This window comes from Aptenodytes patagonicus, chromosome 6 (assembly GCF_965638725.1).
Source record: "Aptenodytes patagonicus chromosome 6, bAptPat1.pri.cur, whole genome shotgun sequence".
Lineage (NCBI taxonomy): Eukaryota > Metazoa > Chordata > Aves > Sphenisciformes > Spheniscidae > Aptenodytes > Aptenodytes patagonicus.
Window position 1 is genome coordinate 67915929 of NC_134954.1, and position 23284 is coordinate 67939212.

At 41.3% G+C, this 23284-nt stretch overlaps 1 protein-coding gene across 3 annotated transcripts in view; it reads right to left on the reverse strand.

Annotated features, from left to right (window-relative positions):
• NCKAP5 (NCK associated protein 5) overlaps window positions 1-23284 on the reverse strand; it is a 424747-nt gene that overhangs the window by 232481 nt on the left and 168982 nt on the right. For all 3 annotated transcript variants that reach the window (XM_076343066.1, XM_076343065.1, XM_076343064.1), the window contains one exon: window positions 12539-12598. In XM_076343066.1, the coding sequence (XP_076199181.1) occupies window positions 12539-12598 (60 nt within the window). Of the gene's footprint in view, window positions 1-12538; window positions 12599-23284 lie in introns of those variants that run through there.

Consider the following 23284-nt stretch of genomic DNA (forward strand, 5'->3'; position numbering starts at 1 on the left):
TGTTGGCTGGTGCAGCTTCAATGGTATTTTTAACAGAGCTGCCACTGCAAAATCTTTATTAGTGCTGACAATGCACACATGCAGAAGAATTGGCTCAACTTTCAGGGGCCAGACTGAGTTTGCAAGCCTGGTACCTGGGAGAACTTGAAAAAATAACAACTTTGCATGTTGTTTTTAATTCATTCACTGGTCAAACTGAAGTAATTGAAAGACTCTGTCTCCACCTGATACCATTTTGCGGTATCACTTTTCAGTAACAGGTTCACTTGAATGTCTGTTCATGTTTCTAGAGACCAAATTCAGCTCAACTGTAAGCGCCGGCCAGACTCTACTCCTTTAGTCCCCTTCCCTTACTAGAACAGGTAGGCTAGATACACTTCTACAGAAGAAGATCAAAACCAGATATAAAAACTCTTAACACTTAGTTCTCTGGTCTTCATTTCCACGTTTCTTTTTACATAGGATGTAACTGTTTTATTGTATCTAACCATAGTTTATTCTAATCTATAAATTGCACGTAGTCATGTACACGTCTCTCATTCAAGACACAATTAAAAAAAAATCTGCTGGGTTTTTTTTCAACTTAACAGCTGTGTTGACAATTACAAGTGTTAGTTTGGTTTTCTTGAAGAGAAAAAAGATGTTTCTTTTTCTACAGAAAATACCAACTACTAAAACCAAAGAGTGCAGCTCTCCTCTCTTCTGCCTCTTCCACCTTCAGCACTAGCTGAAAAAAATCCGACAGAAGTAGTTGCAGCTATTAGGCTGAGCAGAAGTTCTGTTCCTGGACAATAAAACACATTGTCACCTAATTAACATGCAGGATTTGCCATGTGCATTCTCTACCGCGTAGAGCACTAGAATAGGAGTCAGGGGAGTCGTTCTAAATTTTTGGTACATTTTGGCCAGCACACCAACATCGCACATCACTTCCACACGTGGTTCCCTCACCTTTCATAGTGGCAGATGCTCTGTAAAAGCAAGAGAGTGAACCCCCCCGCCCCAGACCAGGACAGCTCAGCAATGCTTTAGGGAATTCCTAGATCACGGCCATAGCGGTTTGTCTGTCCACTGGGTACAAGGAGTATGAAGAGTGGGTTAGCAAACTCTTGGTAATTATATAGTTTTTAAGCTTTGGCAAGAAAGAAATTCTGCTGTGCATCTGCAGAACAGGAAATTTGCTTTTCACTAGGGCTTCTGTGGACTGCTGTAATACATTATTACAACAACCAACTTCCTATCACTCACTCAAGACATCAAGTTTGGTATCAAATTCAATACAGGTGAAATATGAACAATCTTTGTCTAAATGGGGCTGAAAAGAAACACCTTAGGTGCACTGACCATGCAAGCAAAGTCAAGCAGAGCCGGGTTCGTGGGAATCAGGGTGCTCAAGTGTTTAGTTCAACTCTTCAGCTGTTGTGGCGGTAGGGGACAAACCCCACTGAGTACCACTGGTCCTGCTCAGGCATCTAGATGTACGTCAGTAGCTACATGAAAAGAACAAAGCTAAGAAAAGTTTCTCCTTCCCATCTCTGTAAGATTAAACACATTTCCAGAAGCTGATATTCTTGTTTCCTGGGGGTTCACAAGGATATTTCTGCTAACCTGTTTATGTTCCTTCTAAAGCTCTTCCTTTTGAAATGTGTTAAATTGCACGCATCCTTCACATCCCGACTTCCACTCGCCTCCTCCTACGTGCTTCAGTTTGTGAACAGGTTTCCCTTATCAACTGATGGAAGATACAACCGCTGGAAACCTGCCTTTAGACTATCACAGCCGACAACTCTCAAAGTCTAGTTTTAGCACGAAATTATTTTTCAGCTTCTCATTTAAGGCATGTATTTGCCTATGATATCTCCTACATCACAAGTTTTCCCTTCTGAGGTTGTTCATTATCAATGACAGGAAAACCGTACGTAACGCAAGATTTCCAACAACAACCTGGGAATTCTGACCTGCTCCTCTAGCGACAGCCATGGAAAAAGTTTCTTAAATGGAAAACTCTGCCAGTCACTGCCGCAGGGCACTTGTTAATAGATACTACCAGGAACAGGATGTTCCCAAGAGATAATAATTTTTCTTCAGCACTCAGAAATCATTTCTAAATAAGCAGTGTCACCATGGATGCCGACCACAAATGTGCAGCGTAAACATGTAATTACAAAATGACAATCGTGTGGACTGCGCATACTGAGCCAAATCCCCTCTCGGTATTCATCCCAAGTCTCTGGGCTGTGATTATTCACAGCACTTCAGCACCCCAGGCTCCAAACGGCTCTTGGCACTATTTAGATGCCCAGTAAGACCCTGCCTCTTCCCCAAAGAGTTCACTACCTACACAGGCAATCAGATGAACAGCGGAAGAGTCAGAATAAAGCCTGGTTTACAAATGAGCAATTTAGATCAGAAATTAAATATCTTCCAAGATTATAAAGGAATCAGGTGGCACAAGTAGTAACAGGCCTTGCAGGACACCAAAGTTAAAGACTATGACCCTTAATGAGTATAGCGAACAGGTGTTTAAGCAGCTGGTTATTTAAAGTCACACCACAGGGTATTGCGCAGAAAGCACAACTTAGCAGTACAGTTTGGAGAATGAGTGAAAGCCACTTCACAGCCAGGTAAGGTCCTGTATCAGGCCTGGTACTTTTATTAGTTTCCAGAGTAACTACAGAGTGCATCATGCCAAGCGGTATGGAAATAACACAATCCAAACATCACAGTCATTCCCACAGTCTAGACAGTCTCCTCTCGCAGGACATGCAAGCAAGTCTGATCACCAGTTCCAGACTTGGAAAACTATGTCATGAGATCTTCATTATGAAAGATCCCGTAGAATATCAAAAGATGCCTTATCAAATGCAATGGACACAGAGCCAAAACAAACAGAAAGTATGTAAAAGCAAATTCCTGACAAAGCAAAAACTGAATTAAATTTTATGAGACTGGAGTAGGGAGGGAAAGAAAGGAAGAATCACAGTTGCTAGCTCAAGCTATATGAATCTATACAAAGCCACGTAAGTTTAGCACAGGAAGACATTATTTCCTTATTGTGTTTTAATATTTCTTTCAAATCTTGAACAGAAGTTGCAGAGAGGGGAGTGATTATGCTATGCCAAGAGAAAAAAAAACAACAAAGCAAATGGGGCTTAATGGCACAAAGAATATTGACAAATTCAAATCTTGCTCGGATGAACTGTGACTAGCTTTCACGTCTACCTGCAAAGCACTCTGTGGTCGGAAATGGGCCAACAGTTTTTCCCAGTTTCTGCCATCTCTCTTTTATTCACCTCCAACAGACTACTCTCTGTATACGTATGTTTGGTCTTTGCCCAGAGGGAACTGGACAAGACAACAGTACCTTATCATGCTGTCTCGGTGCTGTGGAGCTTCCATTATGGATCAGGGCTCCATTGCACTAGACATTGAACAATTCTTGTTGCAGTAAAGAGTTTTTACTCTAGTACGAGGCAACCTAAAGCACTGCTTGAGCTGACTCGTTCCAAGGGTCAGCACCGACTTCTTCACGGTACAAGCCCCAAGAGCACTGCATTCATGTCAATAAATGGGCATTTAAGGGAAGCAGCACAATTGAGCAATACTCTTGGTACATAAACTTTGTTCTTCGTTATACAGAAACTTTCCCTCCCTCCTGATAACCTTTTCTGTCCCATTTGGGGAAAAAAAAGGTCATTCTTCTGGACCTAGACAAAAAACCCCTTGGTTTGTGCAGGGACTAGTGCCACATATCACAGAAAATAAAAATCACTAGAGTGATATCACCTTTAGATGACAACAACAATGAAGAAATTAAAGACCGTACTGCCTGTCCAGCGGTGAAAACGCTCACCTACCCTGACTGGCTTGATTAGACTGAGGCAAATTTAGGGAATTGGTATTTCTGCACCATCTCGTCCTCTCTGCCTTGCTTTAGCCACACTTTACAAGAGAAATCAGTAACGAGCCCAAATCACCATGGGGGCGACTATAATGCACCCCACAGAACCCCTGGAAGAGTTGATACAAATATGGAAATGACAGAAAAAGGCTGAAATTTTTGCGATGCATACTGTGACCAGATTTGAATTAACTGACTCAAACCAGTATGACAAGAGTTTTTCTTAGGTCTTACAAGTGGGCCTACAAGATTTAACAACAAAACCTGAAAATACTAGAAAAGAAGTTTATTTTTAAAAAATAAATATGAACGAAGTCTTAAGAAGATAAATTAATGGATTTTGCTGTGTTCCCAGAACTAACACTGTAAACAGACCTTTTAGATGAAATTTACAGTGCTGGTAAGTATTATAAATTTTACACTAACAGCTTAACTACTGGCTACAAAAAAAAAAACAAAACCAAAATCCAGTGATTTCTTTTACTTGTAATATGCTAATTTCCCCAGCTACTTCAAGAAAAAAGTTGAAACGCCAAATATATCACAGCAGTTTCACTACTACTAATCTGTATAAATTTACCTTCCTAGTTTGCATAAAATTCAAATTGCTGGCCCAGTGCATACATTCACCTTTCCTCTTCAGAGCCTCAGACATTGTGACTAATTCTGTCCTAGCTGAGATCCCTTTCTCGCATGAGATAAAACCCAACTGTAAATGTTCTGCCTCTTCAGCCTGCAGATCAGTGGCTCTATTCAGGTCATCCTTGCAAAAATACTAATCCAGTGAGTGTGTGGCTTCCTCAAGTCAACTCCTGCCATTGCCTGGAGGAGCTCAGGATTGCAGAGCTTAACCTTTGATATGAAAATGGCTGCAATTCACTGTTATAAGTGATGGGCACGTCACTCCTATTAGGCAGTGAGGTATTGCCTACAGCGGGATACATCTGCTTCTGGTCATAAAGCAGGATTTGCTTCACGCTGAAGCCAACTGCCACTCCGATACTCCATACACCCATGGATGCTATGAGACTGCATGCGCCCTTTCTGTACTTCAACATCCCCTGCCTTTGTTATCTAATGTATAAATGGCAATTTCTACTTGAGGGCAATTTACTTGATATGACATACTTTCTACAGATTGCCTCTGTTTTACTTTCAGGCCTTATATAAATGCATTTTTATGTATTTTTTTTCTGTGTTCAGTGATTCTTACATAATGCTATTTGACTCTTTTTTACGTTGACGAAATACTAGCAGAAACTTGTTGAAGAGACGGACCACTTCAGCAAGTTCCAGCTGAAGGGCAAAAGTTTTTTCTGCCCCTTTGGATATAGTAATGGTCTTCCTTACAGTGCCGGTGCCTACGACAACATCCTCGGCAAGCAGAGCAAGGAAACACCAAAACCAAGGACGGAGTATCGCTGCCTTTGCAATGGCAAGTACCAAGAGCCCCTTCAAAGTCCTGCATATTTTAAAATACCGCTGCTAATACCTTCCAGCTCCACAAAACCTAAATCCCGGTGAAGCCAAAAGAGACTGCACTTCCAGCATGCCGCATGTTAGTTTTTCACCAGGGCTGTGGAGGTGGGTGCTGTTTCCAACGGCTGCAGCTCCCTCTCCTGGTGGAAAGCCAGAGCCAGGGAGCCCACCAGCCAGGGGAACATCCAGCATCTTCTCAGACGCGCTCACACGATTTCTGTTACACTTTAAACAACAATGGAATGAAAATAAATTGATTTTAACAATTTATTGTGGAATTTGGCGAATAAACCCGACTCTGAAATTAATTAACCAGGAAAGAGTGACACAGGCTTTGAAAGGCAGACGATTCTCAGCAGAGGCAATCGGGCTCTCGGGACTTTTGTTTCAGGAAGAGGGAGCAACCGGGTTGACTTTTTTTATAGGAAAATGACTGTTGAAAGGTCTCAGCAATTTTAAGTCATAAAGAATCCTTAGCTTCATAAAAGCCTTAAAATACAAAACCTGAAAATATCTACATCTTCGCAAATTTGAAGCAAACAACAAAAAAACCTCAGGATACAAGAACTAAAAAAAAATTCTTTTCTTTTAAAACCACTGAAGATTAAACTGCAAAGTTGTGAATGAGGACATTTGGCCTAATGAAGTATGAACAATTAATGAGGTCCAGGAGCATTAAACTAGGCTTGTAAAGAATTTCAATAATCATTATTGATGCTAACTACTACTAATGTCACTGAGTTTCCGTGAGGGCTGCATGATGAAGTTTCTAAGAAAAAGGAGCCAGACAGCATGGCTAGCTGCGTATAAACACACAGCTTCACAAAGACAGCATAAGGGTCAAATTGCTTCTTTCCAGTTTAGGATTTTTAATATTCAAAGAGACATTTTAAAATGGTGACTTTGCCTCTCTCTCTTTGCTACTTTCTAATTAAAGCACAAATAGATGTTTTCATAGATTTAAGGACCCAGAAGTTGGGAAAGACAATTTAGCCTTTTGTATCTCATCTTTAACACTTCACTTCTAACTAAATATCATCTATTTTTGAATGACCCGGGTGCTTCTGCAACAACTGCCTTCCCAGCTGCTGGAGGCGATTGCAGAGATTCATCACGCCGGTGACAGAAAGCGCCTCCGTGCTACGGGCAATACATTGTGCTGCCATCTGTAAGACCCCAGCTCAAGAGCAACCTCAGGATTCCCCCTCCTCCATAAAAACAAGGTACATAGTGCAGATGTTAAGAGCTGGGCCTCCGAACATGCTGACCGCGCTCCTTTTCAGAGGGCTCCCTGCTAGCTGATTAATGGGGCAGCATTAATATCAGCTGTGGTGCTGACCACAGAGCCAGCATGGTGGCCCGAGACAGAGTGCCCTGGCAGTGAGAGGCAGGAGAGGTAAATGCAGCACCCAGGAGAGGTGTGGGAAAAGCACAATTTCATACAATCACGGGCTGCCGCTATAACTGTGCGTTTCCAGCTTCCCACAAAAAAAGATGGAGATTTGGGGTTCTATTTTCAATTTCATTTCACTCAGATCAACAAAGCATCGTCAAGCCGGGGTCTGATCTCCTCTTTCTTCTCGCCAAAAACTAGCACCCACATTAAAAGTCTAAATTTGAGTGAAAGAGCAACCAGCTAAAATTACATACAAAACACCGTGGAGTTTGGAAAAGCAGAGAATATGGTCAGACTTCCTACTGATTTTAATACGATTTCAATCAAGACCTTTTCTGCACTTCAACACGTCCCTCTCCATATGAATGCTCCAGTTTGGCACCATGCGATGAGGAGAAGAGGCAGAGATCTTTTCAAAGCTGATTACATCACAACTTCGGTTTCAGTCTGGAAAAAAGACTCGTTTGCACTTCCCATGGTTTTGTAAGAGGCTGTTACATATATCTAAACACATTATATTTAAGAAAGTTGTAACAAGCAGAAGTGACTCAGTTCCTAGTAATAATGGGATATCTTACTGACACTGCGATTTTTTTTCTGCCTCTCCTTTTTACTTCTTCCACTCTTTATTTAAAAACTTGCAGTCTCTACTGTTTTATAGCAAAAACTGTTTGTAAAGCAAGAATTGTGCTGATCGCATCAAAACTCATTAATATAACTTGTTTTTCCATTATTAGCACCATCTGAGCCTGTTGAAAGCCTTAACCAGGGCTTTAATTTTTCCACAGAGAGCTTTAAATTAATTAGTGGTTTACATGCTAACAAAGAATCTGATACATTCATAAATCAATCTAATGCAGAAGGATTACCAGAGGGTGGAAACCTATTCAGTGGGGACCTCACATTCACTTAACGTGGTGGGTTTTTAACAAAAGGGTGCAGGTGTGGAATAGACGGGTACCAGGAAGAGCCCATGATAATCACTTTGCATCACTTAAAGACGCAGCAGGACACATGGTAAATCAGAGCCTAGGGCCCACCCTAAGTGAAACCCATGTAGATATAAAAGGCAATATCATCCCACTTTAACCTTCACAGCTAAATTGCCAGAGTGGTACAATTTCTTTTGTGTAAGTTACAGGCCACTGAACTAATGGAAAATAGAGTAGAATTAAAGGACTTGGATACAGAAGTACAAACTAACAGAGCTGTGTAACATATATGTAAATAAAGGTATCAAATTAAAAATTTAACATTTTTTTCTGGGTAATTATTAAATGAATCCAAGTTATTAAAACATGACATAATTGTGTATAGTTTTGGTTCATTTTAGGTTTTTAATCTAGGTTTCTGCCAACACAACACTTAGTCTGCCACGAGAACTCTGCTAATTAACTGTGGCAGCATTTTTCTCGTATTTTTCATAACCCGGCACTGTTCACTGTTAAGAAAATTTCACAAAAACGAACACTTTTCTTGGTTGTGTTCTGTGTCCTAAAGGTCCAAAGTCATGGACTTAAAGTTTTTTAAAAAAAAAAAAAAAAAAAAAAAGGACTTTGATGACTAAAGCAGTCTTCAGTCTTTACTATGTTTTGAAATAAACTTGTGATTGAAAGCTGCTCATTTTAATAATGGAATCTCTGTCACTGCAGACACCTGCACAGTCTCCATCAAATGCTGTAAGAACTGTACACATATGAAGTGATCATCTTTTCCTTTACAAAAAGGTAAAATATCCTTGATGAGTCAGAAGAAGCATGACAAAGAAAATTGTGGAACATGCACATTAAGAAATTAAAGACCATAAGCAACAGGAAAAGCCGCCCAGCAATCTAGGCTCAGTGCTGCTGAAACTTTCAGTAGATGGATTGGCAGTAGAGTAATTGTGCATTTTGATAATGAAGAATCAATATTTACTGATGGTGGTCCATAAACTAAAGAAACCTGAGCAATTGTCAGGTATTCAGTCTGAACTTATTCAGTTCTCCTAATTCAAGTAATTTATAAATACATACTCACTCGATCCTACATACAAGGTACCAGATTTTCCATATAGCCATATGGAAAAAACATATTACAGGTTATTCGTATGTTTTTGGTGATAAACATTTATCTTGAAATGCAGTATCTCCATTTAATCTTCTATAGTACCTTCCAGTAATTATCTACTTCCAGTAATAAATCAGTCATGAAAAATGTAACTCTGGGACATATTAAAAAACACATTTCTTACAGGGAGTGCTGTGGTGCAGACACACTGGCATCGCATACAGTACATACTGCCTGATCTTCAACCTCAGCTGAAGTCTCCTCTGAAAAATGTCTCCTCACAAACATTCATTTCATCATCACTCACCATATGTTATTTATACAGATGTGCAAACCCATTTTTGAGCAAAGATACCACAGCTTAAATAGTTTCTACAGTACATGGTCCATATCTGTTTTTCATTAGTGATTTTATGTACGCATCCACCTCGCTGCAGCGGTTCCTGTGACGCTGGGCGAACCCGAGCACCAGGAGCCTTTCCCGCCCATCGCTTCCAAGGACGACATGCAAAAAGACAACAGCTGGTTGCAGGTTACAGCAAATGCTAACTGACGACCGCCCCGTGCAGGGAAGCAAATCCTAAATAGCATATTCTCCCCTTGATTTGTGCTAGGAAGGCAACAGGGAAGAGTATCCACAGCTTTCTCACACTGATCAAAAAGGTGCCAAATGGGAAGCAGGAAGGACAGGGCAAACCCACTGCACCATGTGTCCCTCCAGCACGCCGGTGGCAGGGCAGCACACACGGGGACAGGGCACACACTCCCTGCTCACTCACTCTGCTCACCCTAAAAACGGGTGTGGGTTGACATAACGTGGTCACCTCTTACCCTCATGACCTATCTGTGACTGCAAAACCCAAATAAAACGTATTTTTTGAAAAGAAGCAAGAAACACTAGTGCAGTATTAAAGGAGGTGCCATCCTGCAAAAGGCTTGCGTGATGTTTTGCACAGTTCCCGGGATGCAGGGTAGCAGCGTGGCAGCACGGCTCCTCATGCTCTCTGCCCCGCTTCACACCTGGTATAAGAAATGCTCTCCACGAGACTGAGCGAGACATTAAAGGTAGCATGTGCTGTCATCTGTGCCCTTCCCAAATGAAGGAGTTAGTTCACCAAAAACCTTCATGTCAATCTAAGTAGCACAACAAACAAAAAAGAAAATGGGAGTAAGTAAAGGCTATTAGCTAATTAGTGATTAAATAAAGCTGTGGCCTGTCACTGACTGCGTTGGCAGGGAGGCTGCGGGGGATGCCATCCCTTTTATCCAGAGTCGCAGCTGGTGACAGCACAGCAAAACCCCTCGGGCGCCCTGCAGCTGACTGGTGCCACTGCCCGGCATCCTTGCCACCAGCCCCAGAGGACTCCGTGCTGTCCCCAGGGGGATGTCCGTCACACCAAAGAGAGCAGCACATGCGATTCGGTACCCTGTGGGCATGCTGCTGGCTGCCAGCACTTCTCCAGGGAAAGCCTTGCCACTTGCCAAAGGCTTGCTTGCTCAGAATCCCTCGCCAAAATTTTGCTGTGAACCTTTCTAAAGTATTTGCCCCGAAACTGGTATGTGCTGCAGGCTCCTTGCTGCACTCCCCGAGAATGCAGCATACACAAGTTACTTCACCCCTGGCCTCCCCTGTGTTCAAATACTCCATCTCCTGGACCCTTACTGCTCCTGTGCTGCTCACAGCCAAGCAAGTTCATTAATGTTAATTAATGACTGCTGTGTTTCATATTAAAATCACCAGTTCTGAGCTCTGAGACACAAAGAAGTTTCCATACATCAAGAGCTTCAAAGCAATTGTCTCCACGGGCGCACTCGTCCTTGGCCATAGTTGCAAGATAATTGTGGAAATTACCCCTCAGGAAAGAGAAGAAAAACTACCTAGTATTTACCTTGGAGGAAGATTGCACCCCCAGAGAGCTACCTATCAGCTCCTAATGGGTTACAACACTCAGCCTCTCAACAAAGTATACAAAATTCCACTCTGGTTAGCAGGGCTATGTGATTAATCCCACCAGCCCATAGTAAAAGGCACAAGAAGTGTCCGACCCTCATGAGATGAAGCCACAAGGTGGGTGCATATACCAAAAGCATTACCAGGTCTAGAAGGTTAATCAATATTGCTCGTTTCATAAAGTCTTGAATTATTCCACTAAGTATAGTTTACACTTAATATGTTATTTTATTTCTATGCCTCCATGGGAAAGCTAGTTTAAAAAAATTAAAGGAAACATTTCTAATAGAGTAAACAGCTCTCCAGACTTTGATAATTGTTTACACTGAAAACTAAAATGCAACTGCAAATCCAATGCCCGGTCTTTGCCATTCTGCCTCAGGCAAAATTCCTCCTGGAGGCAGCAGGAGCTTTATCTCAGTCACAGACTTGGATTACAGCTTAACCTGATAAAAGTTTGTTTCTCAGTTCCTACAGGACTTCTGCCCCGATACACACAAAACACTACCCAGTGGCCAGTCTTCCCAATTGCTTAAACCCCGTCTCAGACTCTTCTGGTGGCCAACCCAGCCATGCTGCAGACCCAAGGGCAGGCACATCAGGGTGTTGGGATGGGAGAGGGCAGCAGCTCCCACAGCTGAGCTGGGCACGCAGCGGGGGCTCAGGGCACGTCAGCAATATCTGCCTGAGCAAACCCCACTCATCTCCCTCCCTTCAGTACCAGGCATTTAGAGCCCCCCAAAAGCCCCTGATCCAGCAGAGCCCCCACAAGACACCACCAGCTCTTCTGGAGCCGTGTGTGGCCATGGTGAGAGCAATAGATTCATGGCAGGTTTTTCTCACCTGCCACTTAACGTCCCTCCAAATCTCATTTCATTGTATTAATCACTAATAATGATTTATAAAATGCAGATGGGATTTTAAGGACCCTGCATCTCACAACTAAGAGAGCATCCACTCCCCAGAGACCCTCTACAGCTTCTCTCCATCTAAGTGAAACAAACTTTGGACCAAACTCTCTCACAGCCAACTACGCAACTCACTCAAATGAGTAGCAGTTTCACAAGTATGTTCAAGGGGACTGGTCTGGGTTTTAAGGTTTTTGAACGGGTCTGCTTTATCCCATTGAAGCCTAAGACATTTTATCTGAAGACAGGGACAAACAAACTCTTTAACAGATGGGAAGAGTTCCTTAGATATTAAGTAATTAAGCACACTCAGCACATGTGGGCTCCAAAAGAAAATTGTTTTGAAGAGATAAGGCACTCTATAATAAATTGAGATTTGCGGTTAACCAAAAATCTGCCATTTTAACTTTTGCTCACAAGCCTAATCTCATAAATTGCTACATGAAAAAGGAAGATATAAGGAGCATTACATGATTTACAAAATTATCAGATTGAGGTTTTTTTAAGCTTCCATGTCTGGATTCTTCCATTTTTCTGCAGCTGGCTAAGATTTAACAGGCAAGTAAATCTACTGCATTTTGATCTGAAATTGCCTTTCCGTGCTTGCCTTGCTTCCAATTCCAGTAAGCACCATCAGCAGGGAAAAGGAAACAGCTTTTCTCTACTGCAGCTCTTCCAAGGAAGACAAGATAGAGCCTTGAGTTTCCTCAAATTTATGAATACTTCGTTGGCAACCCATCATTATGTCCAAGACAGCCTTAATGCTCCGGTGACCATCTTCAGCAAGACAAAATGCACCTAAGGCCTGAAGTAGTAAGACAAGAATTGCAAACCAGCGAGTTGCCGCAGCTTACCATTGCTCCTTCACTCTTACTTTGTGCAACTTCTCGCTGCAGCCGAGCCACAGACAGCTTCTCCCTATGGAAAGAAAAGCGTGTGAATAGCAGTTCATTTTTCACTGGCGGAGAGAACGCACCGCTTCCCCGTTGGGGTGGCATTCCTGGACATCGCTTGGGTAACCCTCCCGGCAGACCCTACTCTCCTCGCCATGTTTCTCCGCAATATTTAGCGGCTGCGTTATTGTTTCATTTTGTGGCAGTTTGACAGAATTGTCAATAAATCAACTGAATCTAAACATCATTTGCTCCATTCAAACAACAAAGTAGCTCATCACGCTGGCGATATGGAAACAGACTGTGCAAATCAGACCGTGTTATTTATTTTCCTACAGCCTTGCACATCAGCTTTTTTCTGCACTATATTAACACAAGTTGGAAGGCTGTTAGATTATCAATAAATGTATGCATAAAAATGAAATTTAAAAGATCTGTTCTATTCCTAAACATACAGTGTTGCATTTTGTAACTACTGAATTATTAGATATTTTTGTTTTTTAATTAGCCTTTTTTCATATAAGATCCTTACCCAAGTGTTTGGCTTGACTCAGGTAGCAATTAATTTGCTTAATTAAGGATTTGGCGATCACAACACACTTTTTCCTGAAAAGTTGTAAGAAAGGAATGAAAGTAGGGTTTTAGTATACGTAGAAACAGAAAGAGATTTTCACAGTGTATGGACTGGGAAAACGTCGCACGTACCAAGTATGTGAACTGCAAAACCTCGACAGCGGAAGGTGGTGCAGGAACCGACCACTGCAGGAGGGGTATGGGAAGAGAAGAATTTGCCCTGGAAGCTCAGCAAAGCAGAAAATACTTTACAGAACAAGTGGGACTTAAGCAACCTACCATAATTTTAAAAGGATTTAAGAAAAACAAAGACACTTTTTCAAGTAGGCTATTTTTAAAGAAGAATACCTATTTTTGAAAGAAAAGCGCCCTGCAGAAACATCAGAGGAATTTATCAGCACATGAAGAATTTACCAGTACACAACAAAACATAAATTTGCAGATTAATAAATTATTTACAAAAGATGATCAGCTTTGAAAACTTCCAGCAGAAGGATTTTTAAATCAGAATATATCCATTACCAAGTTTGAAATTTTCCATATACTCGTGTTTTGCCCAGAAATTCTACTTGGTCTAATTGGAAAGACAGACCTGAACCATCCCAGTGCAGCATCCTGGCACTTACCTGGGATATTTAAAATCTCTGCCCCAGTGACTACTTAGTATAATGTAAATTTAAGAGTGCCAATGGCTCAGGCCTGCTGAGACATGGCAGTGTGCAGGCAGTGTCTGCCCTCGCGCAGCTACTCTGTTTGAGGGCCGGCAGGACTGGCTTCGAGCTGCCCGCGAAGAGCTCCAGCCACGAGTCCGCCAGCCACACCGCCCGGCTTTCTCAAGACATTTTGAGCTCAGGAAAGAAAACCTTCCTGCTGTGCACTGCAGTGAAGTATACAAAGTCTTGAAAACGCAGAGACGCATCGCCCAGCTCTCTCACCACAGAGAAAAGCAGGGGCTGGAAACTCCCGTCCCCCAAAAACCTGCAAAGGTGCCCAGCCAGGGCTGAGGGAGGACCCAGCGGCTAATGATCTCCCCAGGCTCTGTAGCCACTCCTGTCATTGACTGGGTCACTCTCATCCAGCATGAAAAGCTAAGTGCTCTACGATATTTTATTCCTGACCTTGCAACAAAAGTAGCCCTTAAACCACTTCTGCGAGCCATTTCTCAGGAGCCGTTTCTGCCGAGGAAGGAAGATCTGCACCTACCTTCCTAATTACTGTGAGAATGACAACACTCATGTCACTCAGCCATAGCTCAACATATGCTTGGGTCACCAAACCTCCCTCCCCGTTTCAGTAGAAGACATGGTATTTAAGTCTCCCTAACAGTCACCTGCCCCCACACGCTTGCTGCCCCCCCCCCCCCAACACTCCCTGCGCAGCCGGCTGGTGGCACCCTGCAAGCACGGTTATCAGATTAATACCAGGCATTGCTAATATTCTGATTTGTAAATGTATACGATGTTGAAATCACTGAATATTGGCAAAACCTAAAGATACAGCCACAGCCCAGTGGAAGTTGCATTTGTGTTACTCCAGCATGGTATCAAGATCCTCTTTTGTGCATCTGAAAAATTACTGGAAATTGAGAAGTGGCATTAGTACAGCACCAATAGCCTTAACGCAACTATCCTAAAAACGGCTTCTAACAGACACATTCCGCCCTCCCTCTTCCTTGCTCAGATATGATCACAGGCAAATTACAAAATTGGTTAATTCTATTTTAAGGATTTAGTTCATCTGCTGGAAATAGCCCGTTGCATTTTTGCACCGCTTCAGCGCCCTGATATGTTTTAGCGGAAAAAGCGAGTATACCCTTTGAGGGGTTTTGACTTTTTAATTGCAAAACAAATGCCTAAAGATATTTTATCAGAAAAGATGCACGGGTGGGGGGATAAACAAACAAAAACCCCCACAAATCACTCCTCCATACACTTCCTGCCAGTGGTCTGCAGAGATTTATTTAGTTATCCCTCCTACATGAGGAATACTCCTACTTTCCTCTCTCCATGTTACCTCCAATATGGAATCAGTTCCACATTTCTGGAATCCTGGAATTTTATCAGAGTAAATTCCATTCGAGCTCCATCCGCAAAGAGGTCTCCTCCTAATTCTTCCCTCTCTGGGTGAGGATCCTGGCTGAGGTTCAGAAAGGGCTTCCTTAACAATTTTCCCAGCAAAGGAGAGCAAAGACTGGCATTCTCATACTGTGTTTATAACATTGCTGCTATTAGGAACAGAACCACTTTTCAAGAGAAGAAAATGAAAAAGAAACCTGACTATCATGAATGAGAAAAAACACTGCAATAGTGGATACAGAAGAGCCATCTGTTCCAGCTGTGTCTAAAAATAAGTCAGCTTTGAGGCAAGCAAACTCTGTGCTCCCACTTCAAATAGGTCCCAGAGCATCTTCTCCCTCCCGCCTGCATTCCCCAGGCGAAGGAGCTGTGCACTCGCAGCCAGACCTACGAGGATGGCTACCTTCATCTAGGCAGGACACGCGGCAGAGGCTCAGCGTGCCTCTGGACCACAGTCATCCCTGAGATCACTCCAAGGAGCTTCATTTGTGATGCGCTTGGCCCATCGCCCGCAGTGAGCCATTTCCCACCACCTCTGTTCAAACATACGCTGGTATAATGTGGTCAGAATCCTGTTAGGAGCCAACAGCATTTAACACCAATTTGCAGTGTTGGAAGTTTTCATACAAGATACATGACAAGAGAGAACAAGGACCGTCATGTCTAAGCACGACCACATAAACCCGTTGGTTACTACCCACCATCTCAGGCAGTTTTGACTAAGACAGCACCTTCAGCGACTATTCTCAGCCCCCATTTTTTAACACAGTGTTACAATTGGATAAGCATTTTATTATGACTGAGCTGCAAAAATAATAAGCTTTTAGCTGCTTTAGCCTTTCAGATGTTTCAAATGCAAAGAACATTTGACATGCAGCTTCAAAGTTAATCTTGGTTTTTTAATCTTTGCTTTTAAATAGGCAAAATCAGTAGCATTACTTTGTTGTTATACAGTTTTATTTATTTTTAATGAAGCATGTTTCATCCCTACAGCATGATTAATTAACAAAGTTAATTAGCAACTACAGCCAACCTGCAAGAAAACAAAATCTTCTCTGAGGATTTAAAAAATTAAAACATGTTCATTGAGAAGTTCTCATGTTCGCTTTTGAAAAACCACCAAATGATAAAAGGTTTACAAAAATGCTCTTTGAAAGCGCAGTTTATGCTCTTAAGTTTGAATATTTGCACTGTAAGTGGCAAAATTCCCAGCCAAGGACTTTGCAAAGAGATAATTAAAGGAGCCAAACAAGGATTCAATTATATCCTTTCCAGATGGAACCAAGCACACAAGTAGTCACTGTGTGGATGGAAGAAAGATACATTTCAAGTCTCAATATCGCTAGTAGATATTGCAGTAGCTTGTTCTAAAAAACAACAGTTTGAGGAAAGCCCATTTAGTCCAAGAAAAACATAAATGTGCTAAATAAGCCTGTAAATTCTAAACTCTCCTTGAACTAAAATTTCTCCTTCACTCTCCGTTCCCATCAGTTCAACTCATTCAACTACCAGACAAAAAAAATCTGTATCATATGACAGTCACAGCTAGCACACACAGCTCAGGGCTTCGCTACAAAACTGTGCTACTTGAACTTCTCCCAGTCCACGGGGATAAAGGTAGGTAAGTCGACGCAATCACAAGCCCCCACCTATCACATAATTTTGAACAAATGCTGATACTGTTCCTGATCTGGTAACAGATATCCTCAGATCAAACAACACAATAAAAGCTACACTGGATGAGTGAAAGACTCCCTTTTTCTTAGTTCGACTTCTTTATATTGCTGTTTTACATTGATACAACAAAACAAAAAACTCTAGCAGCGAACTGCAGCTTCCCAAATTTTGAAATAAGATTTTCATTTTTATATTGAAACCTCATATTCAGAAGCTCTTAGATACAGGGCTTTGCTTCTCCATCTAACACAGAAAGGTATTACTTAAAATAGCTTCTGGATAAAGTTATGAAATAAAGATTCCCTTAAAATGTGCTGAATTATATCCACTTGCCAGTATCTCAGCCATACAGAATCAGGATATATTTTCAGTGGTAAAAAATAATTTTACAGTTTTAATGAATAATTTTATAGTTTTAATGAAGAACACAATCAAAACTCAAAAAGAATGGAAAGTGTCTTAGTAACACTGTCTGAAATTTAAGTTAATGCTTCAGTAACCTTAATCCCCATGATCCACTGGGAAGACAAGGGCTCTATCAAACCCTGATGTCCTTTCCTGTCTTGATCACACGCAGCAGCCCCACGATCTGCCAGCACGCACTGAGAGGCCTTGCATTTTCAACATTGACACATGAAGATTTCAAGCGTTTCCTATTTCCTTTTTCCTAAGTAAATTATTACTTTCCTACACAGGGAATGAACGTGGACAAAATTTAATAGGTATGACAGCTCCCAAGTTACTCATTTGTTTCTCTACTCGCCTTTTTTTCCATGAATGGGAAAGTGTTTTCTTCATCTTCTTTCATCCTTCCTTGAAACTTTCACTCCGAAGTGATTTCATTTAGAAGTGGTCAGTTCTGCACCATAAAATGAAGCCCAGCTTTTCCTTTCATTTTATAGCTTACACTATTTGTAAAGCCAGAAAATCACCAGCTGACCCACTGAAAAAGTCAAGCTTTGAAAATACGCTTTGAACATTTGTTTTATTTTTCGTGATTGTGTCCAATCAGAGTGGCCAAGCTATACGCCAGCAAGTCCTTCCGCGCCTTCTGCAGGCTATTTTGGAGCAGAGAAATTCAAACCGTGTTTCCCACTCTACGCTATTGCTGTGAGATTCAAAAAGTGAATAAATACTCTGTTCACGCAGGGAAAAACCAGTCAGAAAAATGACAGAGAGACACAGAATCTGAACTTGCAAGGCGTCCCTAACCACTGTGCCTTGGAACCACTCCTTATTTATCACCTACCAAAATTATTTCTCTATAACTCTTTTTCCCCCCATATCATCACTTGTCGCCATGGCATTGTTCTTCAAACAAACAAGAAAAACCACCACTAAAATCCATTAAACTCACGTTCCAGCACAGTGCCAACACCTAGGGGCATGGCACTCATCTGTGTGGAGAGCCACAAGCCCAGCTTCCTCCAACTCCTGGTTTTCCAGGGAGGTTTCCCATCCGATCACTGACCAGGATTGGCCCCGCTGAGTCTATGAGATCTGACAAGGGAACAGCCAAGGGTGGAACGGCTGCAGTGAACTAATGCGCCTCTTTCAGCTCCTTATTGCAGCTGCAGTGGTTAGGGATGCTGCAACCTTCCTTCCTACTGAAGATCATGTACAACGAAGGCATTTGGTGCTTTATAAACGTCAGCATCGTGCGCATTTTGAAACTGGTCTTTTAGAGTCCCAGCAGTTTAACTAGATCTGGCAATAAGAGAGTCATCTTGCAAAGAAATATTCATTGCAAATTTAAAGCTGAGCAAAGTACGAGCTTTATTTAATTATTTTTACAATAATTGCAAAGACAGGAGTTACAATAAGGGAAGTACTAATGCTGTCAAGCAGAAGCAGAATAGATAGCAGAAGGATGAGCCACCAGCAAGGCACAGGCTCCTATTTATTGCTAATTTATTTGTATTCATTTCTGAATGAAAGATAAGCATACAGAAAAAATCATTTACATTAAACTTTTCTTCTACAAGACATGATACTCTCAAATCCAGACAAGCAAAACAGGTAGTAACTTATTTAAACTGTATTTTCTCTGGGTGACACTAACAGTAGGGAAAACCCCCACCTAGGAATTATAACTATAATCTCAAATATATATCAGCAATCCCCAGGGGCTCCTCACCAATTTCCAGTGGATTTTAATGTATATGAAATCTGAATCAGAAGTTCAAAGAAGATCATCTAGTTACTTTCCAGAAGCATCCAAACAAGACACCAAATACAAAAGAAGAAGATTAGTCTGTTAGTCCGGAGAAGAGGAGGCTGAGGGGAGACCTTATCGCGCTCTACAACTACCTTAAAGGAGGTTGTAGCGAGGTGGGTGTCGGTCTCTTCTCCCAAGTAACAAGCGATAGGACGAGAGGAAATGGCCTCAAGTTGCACCAGGGGAGGTTTAGATTGGACGTGAGGAAAAATGTCTTTACTGAAAGAGTGGTGAAACATTGGAACAGGCTGCCCAGGGAAGTGGTTGAGTCCCCATCCCTGGAAGTATTTAAAAGACGTGTAGATGAGGCGCTTAGGGACATGGTTTAGTGGGCATGGTGGTGTTGGGTTGACGGTTGGACTCGATGATCTTAGAGGTCTTTTCCAACCTCAATGATTCTATGATTCTAAGATGACGGGGTAACATAGGGCTGACCATAGCCCCTGGTCAGAAAGGAGGAGGCAAAAGGTGCCGTAAGAGAGAGAAAGGAACGTAGTGGGGGCAGAGCCTTCATTATAAAAGCAAAAAGGTTGCCTTTGGCTAGGAAAGAGGGGCAGAGCCATGGCAGAGAAATTAGAAAAGGAAAGGTTATCAGGAGTCCACGGCAGATCATGACGCGATTGTTTCATGACAAATTACTCTCTCAGCATCAGCACAGCAGCTGAGGTCGGCTGGGCACTTGAGCATGGTAATTCTCCTGTCCTAAGCACGTGCATGGGGATGGACAGCGATGCATTTTCAACAGAAGGATCTTCTCTCACACTGGCAATCTTTATTACTTCATTGACACTTATTGTTTTCAACACTGAAATTATGGGTGCAAGACTGTACACTTTAATGATTCACTGACATTTCAGACATTTCAAATGTATCTTATTTTTTAAAGTTGGGGTGTTTCCTTCCACTATTAGTGCTGACTCCACAACACAGCCCACCTCTAAAATTCTGTATGTATTTGGGCCAACAGTATCAGACATAGTTAGGGAGGACTAGACCTAGTTTAAAATGTTGGGTTTTTTTTCTCTCGAGCTTTAAGATATTTTTTAACCTTGGTAATGTAGAAAAGCCAGCAAGTGAAGAGCAAAAGCTTTTTAAATAGAGACCTTTAAACAATGTTTATTAGTAACTGCTAAATAATTAGAATGACAATAAATAGAGCCACCAACCCCCCTTTCAGTTCCTTGACAAGACACGGAGACAGCACCAACCACCACAATCAATGCAGTTTCTTGATTAAGAAAAAAAACAGGCAAAAAAGTGATTCCTTCCCCATGATGCACACATTCAGTTGTAGGATAAAAGATTAATGTCTGTATGACACAATGCCAAATCACCAGGATAATTATGAATTATACCACGCAATCATTTTACAAATATCCTGGAACATCTCACTTATGTCCATTATTCACGAGATAATGCATTCGGTTGCAATTTTTTTTTCAGATACATTCCTCCGAAGCCTTTCTTTTGGGGTGAGATTCCAGGTGGAAGAAGCAAATGGGGGGGGAAGAAGCTGAATTTTTTTATGAAACACAAAAATGGAGGAAAAAAATTAACATTTTCCTAATCATTTCTAAAGTTTGTGGACAGTAGTAAGATCGTTAAGAGATACTTAAAGATTTATTTTAAAAATCAGCCCAAACACAAAACAGTAAACTGCAGCAGGCAAGGGAGCTAAACCTGGCTAACAATTTTAACTCAACATCAAGTAGCAACATCAAACACCTAAGTGCCAAGAAAAACCAGGTAAACAGCACTACTGTATTGAACTCTGAAATACATCTAAAGTACAGATTTTCACATTATAAATTAAACAGTCCATGCATTATGTAAACCTTGCATTTATCAAAAAGCGTCATAAAGGTTTTAGCAGGGCCAAATTCTGTGCAGATCTGCTCCCTGTTTAAATCTTTTGATTCAATATATCCCATAAACTACTGAAACACACTACTGCAAATAAATGAGCACAGGATCTGTCCCACAAATTTGTTATTATTAGAAGTGGTACATTAACCATAAACCTTATTGTCTCTGTTCTGCAATCCACACCATAAAATACCTAGCAAAAGCAATTTGACAAATCCACACTGTTGTAGTTTGGAATTTCTTGACATAAGTGACTGATTTCTCAATTTTAATGTTACATTAACAGTAATATTTGTATTTAATGCCGTATTATTTCTGCCAATAAGCTGCAATCAAAAAAGCATACAGCAGGAATTTGTACGATTAGGCAATTTGCCAAGTTCTCGAAGACTTATCATCATGGAAAACCTCAGTGTTCCAACAGGAAAAAAAGAAGGAAAGGACTAATAGAAGTCAGTCTGGAATACTAATTCAGCAAAAGAAACTTTAAATTATAATATAGGCAGCTGTTGCACACAGATCCCCCATCCTTTACTACAAGAATGACTGCTTGCTCTTCTTTTCAGATGCTATTTTAAAATATCTTATACAAATGAAAGCATGTTTAACGAAAGCCCTATAATGCTCTAAAATGGTACCAAATTTCTTTCTGAGAACTCTTTCACAGTACGAGGCCTACAGTTAGCACTTTTCTAGTTAAAACAAAATAGTAGTGTTTATCTTCTGTTTGACAGCATCCTCAGAGCCCCTGTGTCATTCTTACGACCTTCTTGAAGCAAATTTTACACTACCACCTTTCCCTTCTTGTACACTACCAATCCACCTTCTGTAGAAGTGTGTGGTCCAGGAGCTCCATTTCCTTAAATAGGACAGTAAGACAGGTTGCTGAAAGCCTCCCAGTTTAGCTTTATAGTGCAGCTGGGTTCAAAGTGGATAATGAAAGAGGCACAGGGTCATTGCCACGTGACGTTTGGCCCATGGCAGAAAGACAACAGTTTAAGCCACCACCTTTTACTCCCTCTTATTTCCAACACGGACAATTGCCACTCTTCATTTCAAGTGTCCACAAGATGCTTTTCTCGTCCTGATCCCCAATACACCAGCTCTCATTGCTGGAAGTACCAAAGCCGGTGACATTTGGCTGTTCAGCGGAGCTGACACGGGCCTGGCAACACATCAGTCGCCAGCACAAGGAAGATGCTGCTAAAGCAGATGCCACTTTCAAAGGAGTCGGATTTTTATTTCTGTGACTCGGTGAAATTAAAAGTAACAGCAGTGATGTAAATACAGCCGCTCTCTCTACAAAGCCATCGAAAGATTTTTTTTTTTTCTTTTTAATGCACATTCAAGAAGAGAGAGAGCAGGGACTAGAAAGAAACCACTGTGCGTATGGGTACTTTTCACATCTTGCCTTTCTTCAGCACGTCATTCAGTACTTCCACTCTACTCTAGATTTAAAACCAGCCTACTGTTGTAGGTTGTGCACTGCATCACCATTAGGGAAACTGTAGCTGTTTCTCCTCAGTTTAATTGCTCCCAGCAGTGTCTTTCAGCTTGTGAGTAAGTTCTTACTTGGTGTTTTGCTGTTCATTTTTAAGCTGGGTCAAGCCTTTCGCTAGACTAGATGGAGTCTCAGTTCTTGTTTTTCTGGTTGGGGTATTCTGTATAGTTTGAAGTACTAGATCCTTACAGCATACAGATTTATACTATTTTTACTGCATTGTTTAATTGCATTAGGTTTTTTTTTAAAAAAAAAAAAACAAACACCAAAATATTTGGAATCCAGAAGATAATCTCTTGATATATATTCTTTGGATTGTGACCCAAACAGAATTAGCTGTGAATCCTGAAACCCTTCAGCCGTTTCTAGCAAAAGTGAATTCTTTTTTTCACTAAGCCTGGACTTAAGAAGACCTTGAAAAATGAAAAACAAAGGAAGAAACAAGCAAACAAGATTTTCTTTTTGCAAAGGACTTGGAAGTTGAGCTAACAAATCCCCCAAATCACTGGTTGCTCATATATTTTTCTTCTCTGGAGATTTGTCACATGGAGATGAGTGCTATGGAAATTCTTTTGAGAGGATATGCATTTCCCTAAAGGATTTTTAATGAGAGTTTATTGCTCATGAAAGATTCAGGATTGGCAGCACTTCAGTCTTCAGTTAATGATCTTTGTTTATTAACATAAAATGCATCATGCTTAACAGGAGTGTAACTTTCCCAACCAATGCATCAAAGCACAAAAGAATTCTCACTCCTTCAGTCTTGTCCCCTGAGGCTGTCTGAGAGGGTGCTAGCT